This window comes from Ictidomys tridecemlineatus, chromosome 4 (assembly GCF_052094955.1).
Source record: "Ictidomys tridecemlineatus isolate mIctTri1 chromosome 4, mIctTri1.hap1, whole genome shotgun sequence".
NCBI classification, from domain to species: domain Eukaryota; kingdom Metazoa; phylum Chordata; class Mammalia; order Rodentia; family Sciuridae; genus Ictidomys; species Ictidomys tridecemlineatus.
The window spans coordinates 128,837,810-128,857,816 of record NC_135480.1 but is presented as its reverse complement, the minus strand read 5'-3'; the positions used below and the strand labels follow the sequence as shown (position 1 = coordinate 128,857,816).

Below are 20,007 nucleotides of genomic sequence, written 5' to 3'. Positions count from 1 at the left end.
AGTTTTTTTTGTTGTTGTTGTTGTTGTTTTTTCAGTACCCTAGTACTAGGGGTTGAACTCTAGGCCTGGCATATGCCAGGTAAGTGCTCTACTGCTGTGTTTTACCATAAGCCTTTTTAAGTTTTATTTTGAATCAGGATCTCACTATTGCTGAGGCTGGCTTCATATTTAGTGATCTTCCTGCCTCAGTGTCCTAAGTAGCTGGGGTTATAGGCATGCTCCACTGCCTCAATTAAACATTTTAACAAACATTTCTTTGTAATCCAAAGGAAAGAGTCCTATTTTTAATCATCTATTTCTTAAAATTCTGATATGTTATATGGACTATATATGTGTTCTGGATTAATCATACCTTCTACTTTGCTAAGGTGAAAAACTCTGTGTAACAGACATGCATTTAGCAGTGTATTCCCCACCCCCACCCCCAAGTTCTTGACTTTTTGGTAAAATATTTGAGAATAGCTGTATTTTGAGTGCTTGTACAGTGTATCACTCATAACATTTGCTTGTGTTTTACTAATGTCCTGTTTTTTCTTTGTTTGTTTATGATAACATTACTATCAAGTTATAGTATGTCAGTTGAGATTACAGAAGTATTGAGATTCAAATCTGGAGGGCAGTACTTGGAATTATTATTTAGGACTGGCACACATTAACAGAACAATTTAGTTCATATGGTTTAATAAACAGTGTTTTGTAGAATTTGATCTACTTGTCTGCTTAAAGGAGTTTTGTTACTTTGTGTCTTCAGTAGCACATACCCGGAAGTGCATGTTTCAAATTAAAACAAAAAATGACATATAAGCATTAAAATGTCAGTTTATAATATTTTGAAAAATATAAAAATTATTCTATGTGGCATTTTAGTCTTACAGAGAAAGGAAAAATACTATTTAGCTATAACACTGTTGTTTTGACACTATTACAAAGGTAAAAGTAAGTAGAAGTTTTTAAGATTTTTATTTTACTTTGTAAATGAAAGAATTTAGAATACGCTAGGTAAGGTTGTTATTTACATGAAGTCTGACAAAAGTCTGTTTGTTCTAATAATAGTGTGATACTCTTATAAAATGACCATTTATTTGGATTTTTATCTAAGGGATTGGGTATACTTTCCCTTTGTGCTTAAGTAAATATAGTCTGGAAAAAGGTATAGGAGTAGAAATGAACAGGATTTAAGTTCTAGCTCTAGGTCTACTGACCTTTATGCCTTAATCTTTGTACCTCAGTTTCATCATCTGTCAGGCAGATGGTAATATCTTGTCTATTGCAGATAATTATTATTTTGAGAGTTAGACAATGCTGCCGATATAAGTATTTTGAAAAAAATTAAAATCTTAAAACTAAGAGCTTTGAATTTATTTTCAGCAAATCCTTATCTTTAATTCTCTTTTTATATACCTGTACCTGTTGGAATATAGGACTGATATCTCTGAAGTTATCCTTTTCATTTCATTTTTTATCTAACCTTGATCTTTTCTATTCACAATTAGTCTTTCTTCCTTTCTTGCTAGTTCCTGCCTCCTTCTAAAAATCTAAACACTATCATCTCCTGGTATTCAATAGGGTCAAGTGGAAAATAGCATTTGTGTTACATGGCTGCAAATAATAACTTAGGGGCATATACTCTATTCAGAATGATGTATAGGATAAAACATTATCCAAGCATTTTAGCTGTAATTGTGCATTTATAATTCACTGAAACAATTTATAACTCTACTGAATTTGTACTTTATTCTCCTTTCAGTTTACTTGATGACCATAATCACATTACCACAACATCTTTGAAAATTAGAATAGGTTCATTTGCCAGCACTGTAGTGTTTAAATTTTAGTGGAGGAAATAAGTACCATATTGAATCAGGGCAGCTAAGGGTTATAGATCTAGCTTAATTTTTGAGATTAAAAAAATTACAACAGGGCTGGGGTTGTGGCTCAGTAGTAGAGCGCTCACCTAGCACATGCAAAGCCCTGGGTTTGATCCCCAGCACCACATAAAAATAAATAAATAAAATAAAGGTATTGTGTCCAACTACAATTAAAAAAATATAAAAAATTATAACAGGTGCAATTAAATTGCACTTTGAAATCTTAGGTCACATGAGTACAGATCTCAGTATTGAGGAAAAGGTATTTCTAAGCTATGACCTCATGGAATCATGTTGAGCGGTTTTAACATGCCCTTATTAAAATCTTTTTTCCCCCACATTTTTATTGGTGCATTATAATTGTACATACTGACGGCATTTGTTGTTACACTTTTGTACATGTACTCAATACACAGTATAACAACATAATTTGGCCAGTATCACTTCTCAGGGTTTCCCTGATCCCTCCCCACCTCCCACCCCTTGGTCCCTTTTCTTTACTGATGTCCCTTTGATTTTTATGATATCTTCCCCATCTTTCTTTTCCTTTTCCACTTCTAGCTTCTGCATATTAGCATAACTTTATTGTAATTAATTTCATATTTTGGTGTTGGTTTTGTTTTAGGTCTCACGTTTTGGTGAAACATTCATCTGGTTTTGGTTTATACAATTTGAGACTATTTTTTAATAGGTGAGTTTAACCTATTTATGTTCATTATTGTTGCTGACAGATTTGGACTGTTTCTATTTATAGCACTTATCCACTCTTTGTGCCTTTTCTTGAATTGTTTTCTTCTGTTTTCCTTAGCTAGTGTGAAAGGTAGTTAATTATATTTCTCTTCTTTTGATGTTTACCCTTAGTTTTTCTATCAGGCCATAATTTACATTCAATAAAATTTATACTCTGGTGTAAGTTCTGTAAGTTTTGATAACACATGTACCTGTAGTCAGTGTAACTACCACAATAACTGTTCCATTGACCCCAAAATTTCTTTGTGCCCCTTTCCACACTCCAAGCCTTTGGCAACCATTAAATTGTTTTTTGTTTTTATAGTGTTACATATTCCAGAATTTCATATAAATGAAATTATATATTCTTTGGCTTCATTTACTGCATTTGTGGTTTTGTGTGCATTAATACTTTTTTTTATTACAAAATAGCATTTTGCTATTTGGGTTTGTGTTTTTGTGTGCATTAATACTTTTTTTTTTAATTACTAAGTAGTATTTTACTATTTGAGTATACCATGTTTTGTTATCCATTTGCCAATTGAAGTACATGTTTCCAATTTCTGTGTTTATGAATAAATGTTCACAGTCAGGATTTTTTTGGGGTGGAGGTGGTGGTACCAGGAATTGAACTCAGGGGCACTCAACCACTGAGCCACTTCCCCAGCCCTATTTTGTATTTTTTTTAGAGACAAGGTTTTACTGAGTTGCTTAGTGCCTCACATTTTGCTGAGGCTATCTTTGAACTTGCAATCCTCCTATCTCAGCCTCCCAAACTGCTGGGATTACAGGCATGTGCCATAGCATCCGGTGCCCACAGTCAGTTTTTTTTTTTTTTTTGGAGGTAGGGAGGGCCAAGGATTGGATTCAGGGACACTCAGCCACTGAGCCTCATTGCTATTTTGTATTTTATTTAGAGACAGGGTCTCAATGAGCTGCTAAGCACCTGTCCGTTGCTGAGGCTGACTTAGAACTCATGATTCTCCTCTCAGCCTCCCAAGCTACTTGGATTACAGATGTGCACCACCATGCCTGGTTCAACAGTCATGTTTGTAATGAATGTATTATTTATTTTATTTATTTGTATTATTTATTTTATTTGGTGCCAGGGATTGAACCCAGTGATGCTAAACCCATGAACCACATCCCTAGCCCTTTTGACACAAGTTGGTCAGTTGCCCAGTACCTTCCCTATTTTATTTAGAAACAAAGTCTCATTGAGTTGCTTTAAGACCTGGCTAAGTTGCTGAGGCTGGCTTTGAACTCTCCATCTTCCTGCTTCAGCCTCCGGAGCTACTGGGATTACATGTATGTACCACTGTGCCCAGCTTCATAATTTTGGCTATTCTAATATGTGTATAGTGGTATAATATTGTGAATTTAAGTTTCCATTTCTCTACTGTATTTTATTTAGAGACCTTGTCTCTAAATAAAATAATATTGAACATCTTAAGCTGGGCATGGTGGCATGTGCCTATTGTTCTAGCTACTCAGGAGGCTAAGGGAGGAGGATGGCTTGAGCTCTGGTGTTTAAGACCAGCCTGGGCAATGTAGCAAGTGCCTATCTCCATAATCAAAAACATAAGAGAGAGAAAGAGCATGCAAGCACATATGTTTTTATTGTCACACTGTAACTATAAAATTTGTGGAGAGCTGGAGTTGTAGTTCAGTGGTAAGAGTGCTTGCCTGGCATGTGTGAGGCACAGGGTTTCTAGCACCACATAAAAATAATCAAATAAAATAAAGGTGTTTATCTACAACTAAAAAAAAATAGTGGAATCCATTGTGATATATTTGTGTATATACACAAGTTGGTCAATTTCATTATCCAGTTCCTTCCCTATTCCCTCACTCTATCCTCTCTACTACTGATCTCTCTTCTATTGTCATGAAAATTCCCTCTGTCCTCTCTCTTCTCTAGCTTTCTCATAAAAGAGAAAACATTTGACCCTTGATTTTGAGTTTGGCTTATTTCATGATATATTCCAGTTCCATCCATTTACCTGCAAATGACATAATTTTGTGCTTTATGACTGTATAAAATTCCATTATGAGTAGTAGACTGGTTCTGTAACTTGGCTATTGTGAATTGTGGTGGCATAAACCTGTATGCATATATGCTATAGTATGCTGATTTTAATTCTTTTGGATAAATGCTGAGGAGTGAGATCTGGGTTATGTGGTGGTTCCATTTCTAATCTTTTGAGGAACCTCCATTACTGATTTCGGTAGTGGTTATACTAATTTACAATTCCACCAACACTGTATAAATGTTCCTTTTCCCCCACATTCTTTGTAGAATTTTTTATTGTATGTATTTTTGATGATTGAGAGCCTCTATTCATGTGTTTGTTTGCCAACTACAATTTTTTTGTGTGAAATATGTGCTTAAATCTTTTGCTGATTTTAAGATTTTTGTTTTCTTACTAAATTTTAAGAATTCTTTACATAGTCAGGATGTAAGTCTAGCCTCTGTTTCTCCCAAACTGTGGCAGCTTGTGTGTTTTTTTATAGTCTTATCTATGTTTCACAGAGATGTTTTGTATATGTTGTAAGATAAGGTCTGTTTAAAGTCTTTGGCATGTAAATATCATTTGTTGAAAAGAAGACTGTACTTTTCCCATAGTCAGCCACCATTGTCAAAAATCATTTGACCAGACACATGAGGGTTTATTTCTAGGCTCTCTATTAGTGTTCCACTGGCCTACAGGTCTCTCTTATACTATTTTTCCTTGTTTAAACTATGTGCTTTTTAATTTCTTTCTGTTGCCTTATTGTTAGTACAGTGTTGAAATACTGACAGTAGATGTCCTTGCTTTGGTAAGTTTATGATCTTTATTTATTTATTTATTTTTGGTATGAGGGACTTAACCCAGGGATGCTTAACCACTGAGCCACATCCCTAGCCATTTTTATGTTTTATTTTGAGACAGGACCTTGCTAAGTTGCTTAGGACCTTGTTAAATTGATGAGTCCGGCTTTGAACTTGCAATCCTCCTGTCTCAGTCTCCCCAAGTCATTGGGATTATAGGTATGTGCTACCATACCCAGCAATACCTTTAAGTTTTAAACACATATACTCTTGTGCTATTTTTGTTCATTGCTAGTAGCAGTAATGAAGAACTTAGAAAGATGGAAGATAAAGTTAAGAAAATTTCCATCTACGTCATAAACAACTAGAAGAATGAGAAGTTATACTCCATTTATGTATGATATGTCAAAATGCATTCTGTCATGTATAACTAATTAGAACAAATTTTTTAAAAATTTAAAAAGAAACTTTTTTGGGGGGGGGTACCAGGAATTGAACTTGGGGGCACTCAGCCACTGAGTCATATCCCCAGCCCTATTTTGTATTTTATTTAGAGACAGGGTCTCACTGATTTGCTTAGTGCCTTGATTTTTGCTGAGACTGGCTTTGAACTCACCATCCTCCCAAACTGCTAGGGTTACAGGCATGCACCACTTCTCACAGCAATTAAAAAAAAAAAAGTCTAAATATTAAAATCAGTGCAAAGAAATCAGTGAAACCTAGACGATAGAAGAAATGTGTTATACATAAATCATTTAAATATCAAATTTTAAAGTGTTTTTTTCCCCCCTGCCATATTGGGGGATTGAGGGGTTGGGGATTTAGCTGGCAAAATGCTTGCCTAGCATGTATAAGACCCTGAGTTCTGTCTTTGGCCCTGAAAAAAAATGATGGAAAAAATCCAAAAACAAAACAAAACAAAACAAGGTTAACAGCATAGGGAATTGAACCTAGGCATGCTCTACCACTGAGCTCCACCACAGACCTTTTTTAAGAAAGTTGTGGTTTTTTGTTTTTTTGTTTTTGTTGTTGTTTGTTTGTTTGTTTTTTTAGGCAGGATCTTGCTAAGTAGGTGAGCCTGGACTTGAACTTGCACTCCTCCTGCCTTTGTTACAGGTGCACAGGTTAAAGCGTTTTGAAAAAGACATCCCTTGTCCCCCACTAGTATAAGCATTTCAAGTGGATTCTATTTTGTATTTACTGTGATATCTCTGAAAACCAGGCATAGATTGCTGCTTCTTGATTTTTCAGTTTTAGTTTTTCTGTTGACTTTTACCTTAAAGATGAGGATTTGGTCACCTATCTTTCTCACTGTCCCTCATCTCCATCCTCACACATTTTTCCAATCTCACTGAATGGTCATGTTAAAATTTTTGTCTGATTAGTATTTAGAGTGCGTATTATTTATGACTACATATATGATGCCTACAACTAGGTCATGTTGTATATAAATAGTGCTCTATCTCTTCTCTACAACCTTTGTTTTTCTCTTGAGTTATCTTGATTTATTTTCAGAGGAAATAAATATAAATACAATATTCTATATATTATCAACCTCCTAACTATTTTGGTTACTTAAATCTCCTCTCTACATTGAGAGGCATCAGTGTTCCAGTGTCACAAAAGAGTAAATCAAGAAAAATGATTATGTGAAAACCTGAATATAGTGGTCTTACACAGTTTCATCTTGTTGAAAAAATAATCTATCCTGAAGCCCTCTGACTGTTTGTCCTTATATTCCTTAAATACCCTTCACCATGTTTTACCCTTCTTTTGTGTAGGACCTCATGTGTTCTTCTTTCTTGATTTATTTTTTTGCTATGTTAGGGCACATCTTCTATAATTGAGACAGTGATGGTGTGACCAAATGTATTTCACTGTCATAAATGATAGATACTTTGCCTGGGTGAAGAATTATTGGTTAGAAATTATTTTCATTCAGAAATTTGAAATAATTGCTTATTTACCTGCTAGCTAACACTGAGAAGCATAAAGCCATTTTCATTTTGTGGGTTCTCAGTGTTACCTATTTGTTGTGTTTTCCCTCTCTGAGAGCTGTAGAGTCTTTATCCCTGTATTCTAAAATTTTGTAATGATATTCTTTGTGTTGGTTCCTTTCTATTTGGAAACTCTTATCTTTATGTTCTGGACAATTTATTTTTTATTATTTTCTCCTCCCGCCCCCCCCCCTTTTTTTGAACGCCTAGTTTATTAAGATTTTCTGGGTTTCCTTTTTGTTTTTGTCTTTCCTTCTGTGTACCATAGATTTCTTTGTACTAGTGTTTTTGCTTTTGGAGATTTTTATAACTTTATGTTCCATTTATTCTACTGAGTTTATAACTTTATTGTCATTTTAAATTTCTCAGAGTTTTTTTTTGTCCTATTCCTTGTTACAGCATACTACTCTTAATTAATGAATATGATATCTTACCTGCCTGAGGATATTATTAATGATAGCTATTTGAAATTTTCATCTCCATAATCAATTCATTGCATTTTTCTCTGATATAGTTTCTTATTAGATAACTTGTCATAATTAAGAGTGGGAAACTAGAAAGCTGATTGGAACTCTGGATCTGGATGTGGTCTCAAAATGGGCTGTTTAAGGGCTGGGGTTGTGTCTCAATGGTAGAGCACTTGCCTCGAATGTGTGAGGCACTGGGTTCAATTCTCAGTACCATTTATAAACAAATAAAAGTCCATCAATAACTAATAAAAATTTTTTTAAATGGGCTGTTTAATTGGAAATCTTTCATGTTAGTATCTTTAGGTCTTTTCTGTTGGTGATAAGATTGCCCAGAGAAAGATTTTTCAGTCTCTTTCTTGGAGAAAATAGGACTAGTCACTGATACTTCTTGAAGCTTTGTGGATTAAGAGAGTGTTACATGTTCAGCATTCAGTATTTAAGAATTTATTAAGTATTTAAGTATTTTAAAACAAGTAATTCTCCCTGTTTTCAGTATGCTTGTGTCTACTTTCAGCTTTACTCTTATTGTCTCCAGGCTAGAGACCATCTCTTTTTTCCTTTCCAGAAAGTAGAAGTCAAAGTTTCTGACATGGGCTAGTGTTGGTCACAGTTTAAAATGTCTTCTTCCAATCAATTCTATTTTTAGACTCTTCTTTTTTCTTCCAGAGTACTTGTATTGCCTTTTGTGGGTTCTGGGTTTTGGGTTTTTTTTTAATGTATTTTATTTGTTTGTTTGTTTATTTATTTTTATGTGGTGCTGAGGATTAAATCCAGGTTAGGAGGTTGATAACTAGGCAAGAGCTCTACCGCTGAGCCACAACCCCATCCCGGGTTTGGGGGTTTTTTAAGCCATCCTTAAAACCAGTTTAACATTCAACTTTCTGATGCCTGCTAAGTTATGTACCACTTACTTATTTGTATTTGGCTTATGTACCACTTACTTATTTGTATTGGGCTTCCAAGATTTGTTGACATTCCAAGATTTGTTTCATTCTTAGGTTTTTCTTCCCCTCTGAACTCAGGATTAAACCCAGGATCAACTTGTACATACTAGACAAGCTCTCTACCACTGAGCTACATCCTGAGCCCTTATTTTCTATTTTGATACAGGGTTATGCTAAGTTTTATGACTTTTTAAAAATTCATTTTGGCCAAGAATGATGGAACACGCCTATAATCCCATCTATTCCATCTACTCAGGAAGCTGAGGCAAGTTTGAGGCCAGCCTTGGCAGCTTGACAAGATCCTGTCATGAAGGGTTATAGCTGAGTGGGAGAGCACTTGCCTAACATGTCTAGCATGTGTGAGGCACGGGGTTTGATCCTCAGAACAATATAAAAATAAATAAAATAAAGGTATTGTGTCCATCTATAATTGTATACATGTGTATATAGAAAAGGAAAGAAAAAAAAAAACCCTGTCATAAAATTTAATGAAAGAGTTAGGGATGTAGTTTAGTGGTAGAGTGCCCCTGAGGTTTAATCCCTAGTACCAGGGAAAAAAATTCATTTCGCATGGAGTTTTAGGGTGTTTATGAATGTTTTCCCAATACTCTTCATCCTTACCACAGACACATTTTATGTTTTTCTGTGAAATTCCAAACTTACTATTTTTATTATCCTCTTTGGCAAAATAAGAATACCTTAATTTCCTTGTGAATTCTTTTTCTCATTTTCTACATTTTTTTTAAAGAGAGAGTGAGAGAGGAGAGAGAGAGATAGAGAGAGAGAATTTTTAATATTTATTTTTCAGTTCTCGGTGGACACAACATCTTTGTTGGTATGTGGTGCTGAGGATCGAACCCAGGCCACACGCATGCCAGGCGAGTGCGCTACCGCTTGAGCCACATCCCCAGCCCATCTACATTTTTATTAACTAGAATTTTAGATCTAGCTTATTGGATCTTAAGATACTTTTTTCTTATATCTGTAATGTTTTTATTTTGCCACACTATATTTAAGAGGATTTTAGAAAATGCTGATAGTAATATTGGGCTTTTCAACCTAGAAGGTCATTTTTTTTTTAACTTTAAAATAAAGTTTCAACCATTATCTTTTTTTTTGGTACCAGGGATTGAATCCAGGGGTAAGCCACATCCCCAGCCTTTTTAATTTTGTGTATATACATGTATATTGTATTTTGACAGGATCTTGCTGAGTTCCTTAGGGCATCGCTGAGTTGTTGAGGTTAGCTTTGAACTCCAGATCCTCCTGCCTTAGCCTCCTGAGTTGCTAGAATTATAGGCATGTGCCACCACACCTGGCTCAACCATTATCTTTTTATTTTTCTTTTTGCCATATTGGGGATTGGAGTCCAGGGTTTTTGCAGATACTAGGTAGACACTCTACTACTAATCCATGCCCCTAGCCCTTCAGTCATTATCTTTTAAAAAATATCTCCTTCACTGCTAGTTTCTTCTTCTAAAGCTGTAATTATTTCACTGTTGGAACCTGTCTTCACTACTTCTTAGCTTTCCCCTGCCTCTTTGCTTAATTTATTAATCTTTCTTTTTTTTTTTTTTTTTGGTACTGGGGATGGAACCCAAGGCCTTGGGCATGCAAGGCAAGCACTCTACCAACTAAGCTATATCCCCAGCCCTATTAATCTTTCTTTGTAGTGTGTTTCAGATACTTTCCAATGCATAAATTCTCTATTAGTCTTTAGTATTCTCTTTAAGAGTCTTAATTTTAGGGCTGGGGTTATGGCTCAGTGGCAAAGCACTTGCCTTGCACATGTGAGGCACTGGGTTCTATCCTTAGCATCACATAAAAATAATGAACAAAATAAAGATACTGTGTCCATGTATAACTAAAAATATTTTTTAAAATTCTTAATTTTAAATTTTTTTCTTCAGGTTTGAATTCTCCTACTTGTATCTGCTGCTGTGGCCAATGATTATGATTATAATTTTCCTGGAGTATGTAATTTTGGTTTGCTGGCTCATGTTGAATAGAAGTTTTTCCACTTTTGTTTGGTTTTGGAGTTTTCTTAGTTTGGTATTGGCTCTATGTTGGTTGTTTTATTAGGGATTTTTATTTTTATGAATAGCCCAATTCTGCACCATCCTGTGTATATTATGTACCCTCATACATGCTATGCAAGCCCATTTTCTATCCTCCAGGTGCCTCTGTTTCTTCTACAGGCCACAGGTACGTTTTGGGTAGGACGTTGTTTTCCATCAATTCCAGCAAGACTTCTGTTCCAGTTTTGGTCTTTTTGTCCTTTGCAAGGTATGCTGGACGTTGGAGCTTTAGTGACACTATTTTTTATCTAAGTCCCCTCCCTATCCCAGTGGGCTACATGGTTTTAGTGTCCATTACCATTCTTGAAATATCTCCTCTGTTCCTGACAATGAAGATTTTGCTCTTGTTATTGAATGTAGCCATGTACTTGAATTTTTATGTTTCTTTTATGTCCTTCTGGGGGACGAAGTTTCTCATATGTCTTTCTGGAGGTCCTTCATGAATATCCATATAATTAAGAATATGATTATTTTTCTGTATTTCATGTACAAAAGTTAGCATACTGTATAACCTATTTTATGTTTTACTTTTTGTAACAATCGGGTATTTTCATTTGATAATTCAGGGAGCTGATTTAAAGACTCTTGGTTTCTTTGTTACAGAGACTTGTCAATTTGACACTCTATTTTTCTTATCTTTTTTGTCCCCTCTCCCAGTTGCATACAGTGTTGGGAATTGAATCCAGGGCACTCTCCCACTGAACTACTCCCCAATTCTTTTAAATTTTAATTTTGGCAAAGCGTCTTATTAATTTGCTGAAGCTGACTTTGAACTTGTGATCCTCTTCCCTCAGCCTCCCAGGTAGTTGGGATTATAGGCATGTACTACTGTGCCTGACTCCAACCAGGGATTAGACCCAGAGACTCTTAACCACTGAGCCACATCTCAAGCCTTTTTATTTTTTATTTTGAGATAGGGTCTTGCTAAATTGATGCGACTAGCTTTGACCTTTGCTCCTCCTGGCTCAGACCCCTGAATTGCTGGCATTACAGGAATGTAGCACTACGCCCAGCTTTATTTTCTGTGATGGGGCAAGGTCTTTCCAGTTCTGCCAGGCTGGCCTTGAACTTTGAATCTTCCTGTCTTAGTCTTTCTAGTAGCTAAAATTGTGGGTATGTACTACCCACCTTCAACTTCACGTTGATTTTCATCACAACAGGAAAAGATCTCTTACTTTTGAATTTTTCCATTGATTTCATATAGAATTAAAAAAAAAATATATATATATATACACATACACACATACATTAAATATATATATGTGTGTGTATATGTATATACACATATATGTACTCTTCATCATTTTCTTCAATATAAAGATTCACCAGTTCCATAGTTAAAATGACCTAATGTCCCTTATTTATTTATTTATTTATACAGGGGATTGAACTCAGGGGTGTTTTACCACTGAGGTACACCTCCAGCACCTCCCTCCCCTTTTTAAACATTTTCTTTTGTAGATGGACACAGTATCTTTTTTTAAATTTTTTTTGTGTGGTGCTAAGGACTGAACCCACAGGGTCAGTTGTATAGGGCCTCTCTGATTTGTTGTGGCTGGCCTTGAACTTTCGATCCTCCCACCCCATCCTGGGATTATAGGCATGCGCCACTGTAACTGGCCATCTCTATAAATTTTAATAGTTTATTAAATTAATAATAATTAATTCACTGTGGGTTCCTGAGAGCTATGTGATTATATATCCTCTTTTATGGGTCTTTAAAAAAAATTTTAGTGATAACAAGGACTTATCTGGCATTTACTTGTGCTAGGACAGAAATATAGAACAAAAGAATAATTTAAAGGCAATGATAAGGAGTCCATGTCACTGAGAAATATGAGAAGATGTTTGGCAGTTTTAGCATCAAGAATAAACTGAAGTTTTAGTTTTCTCTCTTTGCATTTGTCAGGAGTGTGCTATATTTCTTTCAGTTGTTTTTAGAGAGATACAGTATAAAATAGTTTTGTTGCTACGGTATAGCTTAAGGTGAGTTAAGCTAGCATTTTCAGAGTTCAAGCTCCTAAAATCTCAGGTAGTTGTATTATTTTCTTGTTTAAAACCTTATGAAAAAGTGTCAGTTTACTAATTTCAGTGACATCTAGAATTTTATCCAGTGTAGAAACTGGTTATACAATCTAAAATAAAAATAACTAAGGGTTTTTTCTTTGTTTGTTAGGATTGAACCCAGGAGCATCTGAGCTCCCCATCCCAGAATTTTAATTTTATTTGGTACTGAGTCTCAGTAAGCCAAGCTGGCCTTAAACTTGAGATCCTCCTGCCTCAACGTACAGAGTAGCTGGTATTATAGGCATGTATCACCACACCTGGCTATAGTAGGTATTTTAATAATATAGTTTACATTCCCTAGGTCTTACTATGTGCCAACTGCTGCTTTTTCTATATTAATTTAATGTTCATAGCAAATCTAATAAGAAAATGCTATTATTATTATTTTACAAATCAGATAAGTAGGATACCTTGAAGTTGAACAACTTGATCACAGAATTTATAAGTGAAAGATTATCTGGTACTACAGTTATACTCAGAACTACTGCTTGTGTCATTGCCCCTCCTATCTTTAATTTTTATGAGGTAAGTATAGAAATTAGGAAACAATTTTAAAAAAATTAGAACGAATAACTTTCTCATAGTCACTTATTTCTGTTTCTCTCACTCCAGCTTCATGTTTTTATTCTGTGTAGCCTCTGTTTTACCCTGAGTGATAACAGGATTCCCAAGAATCGTACTATCAAATTCTTGCACCCATAAAATTAGGCCAGCAATTCTTTCTAAAGTTTCATCTTTTTTTTTTTTTTTTTTTTTTTTTAATAATAGGGATTGAACTCAGGGGCACTTGGCCACTGAGCTACATCCCTAGCTGTATTTTGCATTTTATTTATTTTATTTAGGGTCTCCCCAAGCTGCTAATAAGCACCTTGCTGAGGCTGACTTTGAACTCATGATTCTCCTCTGTCTCAGCCTCCCAAGCCACTGGGATTACAGGATGAGCCATTGTGCCTGGCTCAGCTACATTTTATAACCCTTAAGTGCTAATTGTCTTAGCTCTCAAGGCCATTTCTGAGCAGTAGAGGGTTTGAATACTCTATTGTAAACTACCAGTTCTCAATCTTGTCATCAAATTCTGTGCTGCTGTTCCAAGTTAGTTTTCTTATAGATAGATTAAAACTTAAATAAATTATCTCTCTTAAAATAAAAAAGAAAAAAAAATTCTCTCTTAAATATCTTCATTTTCCCAGGTATACATCTATAATTCCAGCAGCTTGGAAAGCTGAGGCAGAAGGATTATGAATTCAAAGTCAGCCTCAGCAATTTATTGACGACCTAAGCAACTTAGCAAGACACTGTCTCTAAATAAAATATAGAAAATGTCTGGGGATGTGGCTCAGTGGTTAAGCGTCCCTGGGCTCAATTCTGGGTATGAAAAATAATCTTCATTTGTAGGAGACATAAATTCAACTTTTGTGAATAATTGATGGATTAATACTTACTGTTTTGCTTATTTACCTGACAGGGCTACTGAGAATGTTTAGTGAAACAAATAAGATGTTTTATATCAGCTCAGTCTGCTGTTATTTTTCTTGTTAAAGAACTTATAAAAAAGTATCAGTTTACTAATTTCAGTGAAGTCTAAGACTTTATCCAATGTAGAAACTGATCATACAGTCTAAAATAAAAATAACTATAGGTTTTTTTGTTATAACTTTATTCTTTTTTTTTTTTTGAGACAGGGTCTCATTAAGTTGCTATATCCCCAGGTTTTTTTACTTTTTATTTTGAGACAACATCTTGTTAAGTTGCCCAGGTTGGCCTTGAACTTGGTATCTTCCTGTTTAAGCCTCCCCAGTAGCTGGGATCACAGGTATGTACTCCTACATCTGGATCATGTAATTCTTTTTTTTTTTATATAGTAGATGAACATAATACCTTTATTTTATTTTTATGTGGTGCTAAGAGGATAGAACCCAGTTTCTCACATGTGCTAGGCAAGTGCTCTACCAACTGAATTATAACCCCAGCCCATGGATCATGTAATTCTTAATGCGGTAAAATAGATGGTGTCATTGACACTTTATAAATGAAACATCTGGGTTAGAGAAATTATGAAACTTAATTTAGATCATATAGCTCTAATTTGACAATCAGCTTTCAATCTTAAGTATATCTGTCTCAAATGTTTTGCTTTTCTCATTATACTATCAAATTATTCTGATATTTGAATTTGATGAGTAGAAAGTCAAAGATATTAGAGAAAAATAGAAAAGATATAGTATTTATATCTATTTGTACATTTTAGAGAATTATAGCTGTATTTAAATGTACTATACTATCATAATATTTAATTTTTTTGTTTTCAGGTAACAGAAATGAGTGTAACTGGTATTGCTTCAAGAGCTGAAACCTGGCTGTTAGCTACGTGGCATGTTAAAGTACCTCTAATGTGGCTGGAAGCTTGTATTAACTGGATCCAAGAAGAAAGTAATAATGTTAATTTGAGTCAGGCACAAATAAACAAACAAGTATTTGAGCAATGGCTACTTACTGATCTGAGAGATTTGGAACACCCTCTTTTACCTGATGGCATTTTAGAACTTCCAAAAGGAGAATTGAATGGATTTTATGCTCTACAGATTATTTCCTTGGTTGATGTAAGTCAACCTGCATATTCCCAGATACAGAAGTTGAGAGGAAAGAATACAACTAATGATTTAGTTACTGCTGAAACACAAGTTACCCCCAAACCTTGGGAAGCAAAGTCTTCACGAATGTTGATGCTGCAGTTAACTGATGGAATTATACAATTGCAGGGAATGGAATACCAGTCTGTTCCAGCTCTTCATAGTGATCTTCCTCCAGGTACAAAAATTTTGATTTATGGAAACATTTCTTTCCGTCTTGGTGTTCTCTTGTTGAAACCAGAAAATGTAAAGGTTTTGGGAGGTGAAGTAGATGCTCTTTTAGAAGAATATGCACAAGAAAAAGTACTTGCAAGATTAATTGGGGAACCTGATCCCGTTGTTTCGGTCATACCAAATAATTCTTGCCAAAACATTCCCAGAGTTACAGATGTCCTAGATCCTGCATTAGGACCTTCTGATGAAGAACTCTTGGCAAGTCTTGATGAAAATGATGAACTTGCAGCAAATAATGACACCTCCTTGGAAAGATGTTTCAATATAGGTAGTTCCTCAAATACTATTCCCACAAGACAACCAGGTATTGAGCCAGGATTTGTTGTTTCTCCTAGACCAAAGGAGAAACTACCAGACCAATCTGTGCATTTCACTGATGGGGAATTAGATGACTTTTCACTGGAGGAGGCCTTGCTTTTAGAAGAAACTGTCCAGAAAGAACAAATGGAAACTAGAGAATTGCAGACATTGACTTTGAACAGAAACAAAGATGAAAACATAGAGAGATTTTCACATAAACCTAATACTCTGCATGACTTTTCTTTGATTTACAAACAAGAAAATAGTAAATGGAATGAAGAACATTTATCTAAACAAGGGACTCATGAAGATAGGTGTTTTGGTAGTCCTGCTAGAGACAAAAACAGCAGTGTTTTTTTTGATCATTGTAATGTGTCCTTAGCCCATGATTTTACAAGAAAAGATAAAAACTCAGAGACAGATTATAAAATAAAACAAATCATCAGCTGTTCAAGTAGCTATTCCTTAAATGATAAAATATTAAATAAAGAACTAGTCAATGATGTGTCAAAAAAAAGCTCACAAATTTCTAATGAAAATGGCTACCATTTACATACCTGTTCTTTACGTTCCTCAGAGACTAGCACTGATCTTTTTACTGGCATGGATTTGTATTCACCACCTTTTATCTATTTGTCTGTTCTAATGGCTAACAAACCAAAGGAAATTATTACAGTGAAAATCAAAGCATTTATTGTAACTTTAACTGGAAATCTCTCAAGTTCTGGTGGCATTTGGAATATAACTGCAAAGATTTCTGATGGTACTGCATACCTCGATGTAGACTTTGTAGATGAAATACTTACTAGTTTGATAGGGTTTTCCGTACCAGAAATGAAACAGTTAAAAAAAGATCCTCTTAAATACCAAAAGTTCCTAGAAGGTTTGCAGAAATGTCAGAGAGATCTAATAGATTTGTGCTGTCTAATGACTATTTCATTTAATCCTTCCTTGTGTAGAGCAGTGGTACTTGCATTACAAGATGTTAATATGGAACACCTTGAGAACCTAAAGAAGCGATTGAATAAATAATTTACTAAAATATATTGCATGCTTTTTTGTTGTTTGTTTTTTTAAGACAGTGTCTTGCAGTGATGTCCAGACTGCCTTCAACCTCATGATCCTTATCCATAGACCCCTGAGTAGCAAGGATTATAGGCTTGTGCTACTGTACTCAGCCTTAAAACAGTATTTAAGGACATTCAAAACAAGGAAATATTTAGAATTAATTCAATTTTATTTTTGAAACTTTTTTATAGAAAGAAAAAGTGAAGTTTCATAGTGTATATCAGTTTAAAATATTTAATCATGTTTGTTATATGTGTAGTGTTTTTTAAAAATGAATTTTTTATAGTAGAATTTGGTGACTATTAATAAGGTTTTTTTTAATTAGTGGATTATTTAATGAATATCAATATTTTGACCTTTTTTGTTGTTGTGCTGGGGATTGGACCTAGGGCCTTGTACATATGAGGCAAGCACTCTACTGAGCTGTATCCCCAGCCCAATAAATTTGTTTTTATCTTATTTCATGTAGAATAATTGCAAAGTATTGTATTGATGTTCCTGATGAGTCCTATTATTGAAGTTAATAAACAAGTAATTTTACCTCTAATATGTTGAGTACCTAACATTTGATTTGTTTGTTTTGTTATTCTTAGGGAAAAAAAATGGATTAAAATATCAGGCCTTCAAATGCAAATTGCCATGCTAATTTTTTTTTATACCTTTATTTTATTTATTTATTTTTTTGTGGTGCTGAGGATGGAACCCAGGGCCTTGTACACGTTAGGCAAGCGCTCTACCACTGAGCCACAACTCCAGCCCATGCTTTGCTAATTTTTATTTTGCTAATTTTAAATATTTGTATGGCATATTAAAAGTAAACCTTACTAACTCGATACTTCAGAGATTACATTGAATGATTAAAATGCTTTATTTAAGGAGAATTTATTTTAAATGACATTGAAAACTTCATCATTATTAAGTACTTTATCAGATTAAAAGAGGTATTTTCCATGTCATTAGATGAATTAGCTATACCTATATGCTTTCCTTTAGTTTTGTTGTTAAGTGCTGATTGTTTTAAATGGAGGCTTTTAGCCATTCTTCCACTTTGCTCTTAGAAAGTTATACTTGAGAGTTAAACTTACATTAATTAATCTTTCAAAGTTTTAAAGTACCTTGAATTTTAAAATGTTAAATAAATGCCTAAATAATCAAATGGAGACACTGTGCTTACTTTAGTGAAAATAGCTTGATAGGAAATATATGGAAGGTAAATGCTTTTAAAATTATAACAGAAAAAATACTTTCCATTGTTTGAAGAATGATAATCATAGTTCAAAGCATAAGCATACAGAAACTGCTGATGTATGCTCTAATAATCTTGCCTGTATACTTGTGTATCTCTTTTAGTATAAGAGAACTAAATGGGATGGCATTATCTTTTTTCTAAGTGTCTGTATTCTGTCCTTATGAATGGTGCTTAAAAACTATTATTCGACCTTTTATTCCCTTCATACTGAGTTGCTGAAAAAAAAAGTACCAGTTCATCCTTCTATATTGTTTCTTCATACTTTGCTTTTGTTTGTAGTTTTCTCTCACCTGGATTATTCCAGTGGTTTGCTAATTGGTCCTTATCTTATTTTTCTCTCAAACCGTTCTTTATAATGCTGCCAGAATGATCTTTCTAAAATAAATTTTCTTTTTGTTTATTGTTTACCTTTAATATCAGTCTCTTACTCCTTAATTACAAGGTGAAATCTGAAACTCCTCATCTAGTCTAAAGGCCTTTTATGATATGACCCTTGATTTCCTTTTTAGCCACATCATACCTCAATACTCTCTGTCTGCCTACTCTGCACCTGAGTTTTAGTTACACCAAATTACTTGTAGTTCCTTAAATATGTATAGGAATATACCTCTCACTTTCATATTCATGCTTTTAGTGCTTATACTCTGATTCCCCTATCTCCTCAAATCATATTTCCAACTCAGTGTAAGTTTTAGATGCCCACCATAGTGTTTCATGAATTCCCTTTCCACTTACATGCCCTCCTGTGCATTGTTCAGACTTATATGTGGGTTGTAATTGTACTTATTTGTTGCTTCACTGTAGACTTTTTTTTCCACATTTTATTGGTGTATTATAGTTATGCACAATAATGAGATTTGTTGTTACATATTTGTACATGCACACAATGTAACAATATAATTTGGCCAATATCAATCCCTAGCACTTCCCCACTCCCTCTCTGCTTCTCATCCTTTAGTCTCTTTCTTCTAAGGATCTCCCTTTGATTTTTAGAAGATCATCCCCACCTTTTTTTCCTTTTTCTTTTCCAGTTTCTGCACGGATCTTCTGAGTTTGACTTAATTTGCTTAATATAAAATAAATCTCTAGTTCCATCCATTTTCCTGCAAATGCCATAATTTCACTTATATGGGTATGTGTGTGTGTGTATTTTTTATCCATTTTCTTTATTCATTCATCCATTGATGGACACCTAAGGCGGTGCCACAGTTTGGCTAATGTGAGTTGTGCTGCTATGAACGTAGGTATGCGTGTATCACTGTAGTAAGATGATTTTAATTCTTCAGGATAAATACCAAGGAATGGTATAACTGGGTCATATGGTGGTTCGGTGGTTCCATGTGTAGTCTTTTTTTTTTTTTTTAATATAGGTGGACACAATATCTTTTTTTTTTTAATGTAGTGCTGAGGATCGAACACTATACCACTGAGCCACAACCCTAGCCCTCCATGTCTAGTCTTTTGAGGAACCTTCATACTGATTTCCATAGTAGTTGTACTAATTTATAGTCCCATTAACAGTGTAAAAGTGTTCCTTTTTCTCCACATCCTCTCCAGCATT

At 34.5% G+C, this 20,007-nt stretch overlaps 1 protein-coding gene across 9 annotated transcripts in view; it reads left to right on the top strand.

Moving 5' to 3' along the window:
* The window catches only part of Rmi1 (RecQ mediated genome instability 1), a 63,346-nt gene extending 46,171 nt beyond the window's left edge, over positions 1-17,175 (top strand). For 3 of the 9 annotated variants that reach the window (XM_078047415.1, XM_005340928.5, XM_021720607.3), the window contains exon 2: positions 15,275-17,175. In XM_078047415.1, the coding sequence (XP_077903541.1) occupies positions 15,284-17,161 (1,878 nt within the window). In that variant the 5' untranslated portion in view covers positions 15,275-15,283 and the 3' untranslated portion in view covers positions 17,162-17,175. Of the gene's footprint in view, positions 1-2,493; positions 2,560-3,514; positions 3,650-5,145; positions 5,629-8,352; positions 11,107-14,647; positions 14,779-15,274 lie in introns of those variants that run through there. The other 6 variants (XM_005340927.5, XM_078047412.1, XM_078047411.1 and 3 more) reach the window with 5 other exon arrangements.
* Positions 17,176-20,007: the final 2,832 nt, after the last annotated feature.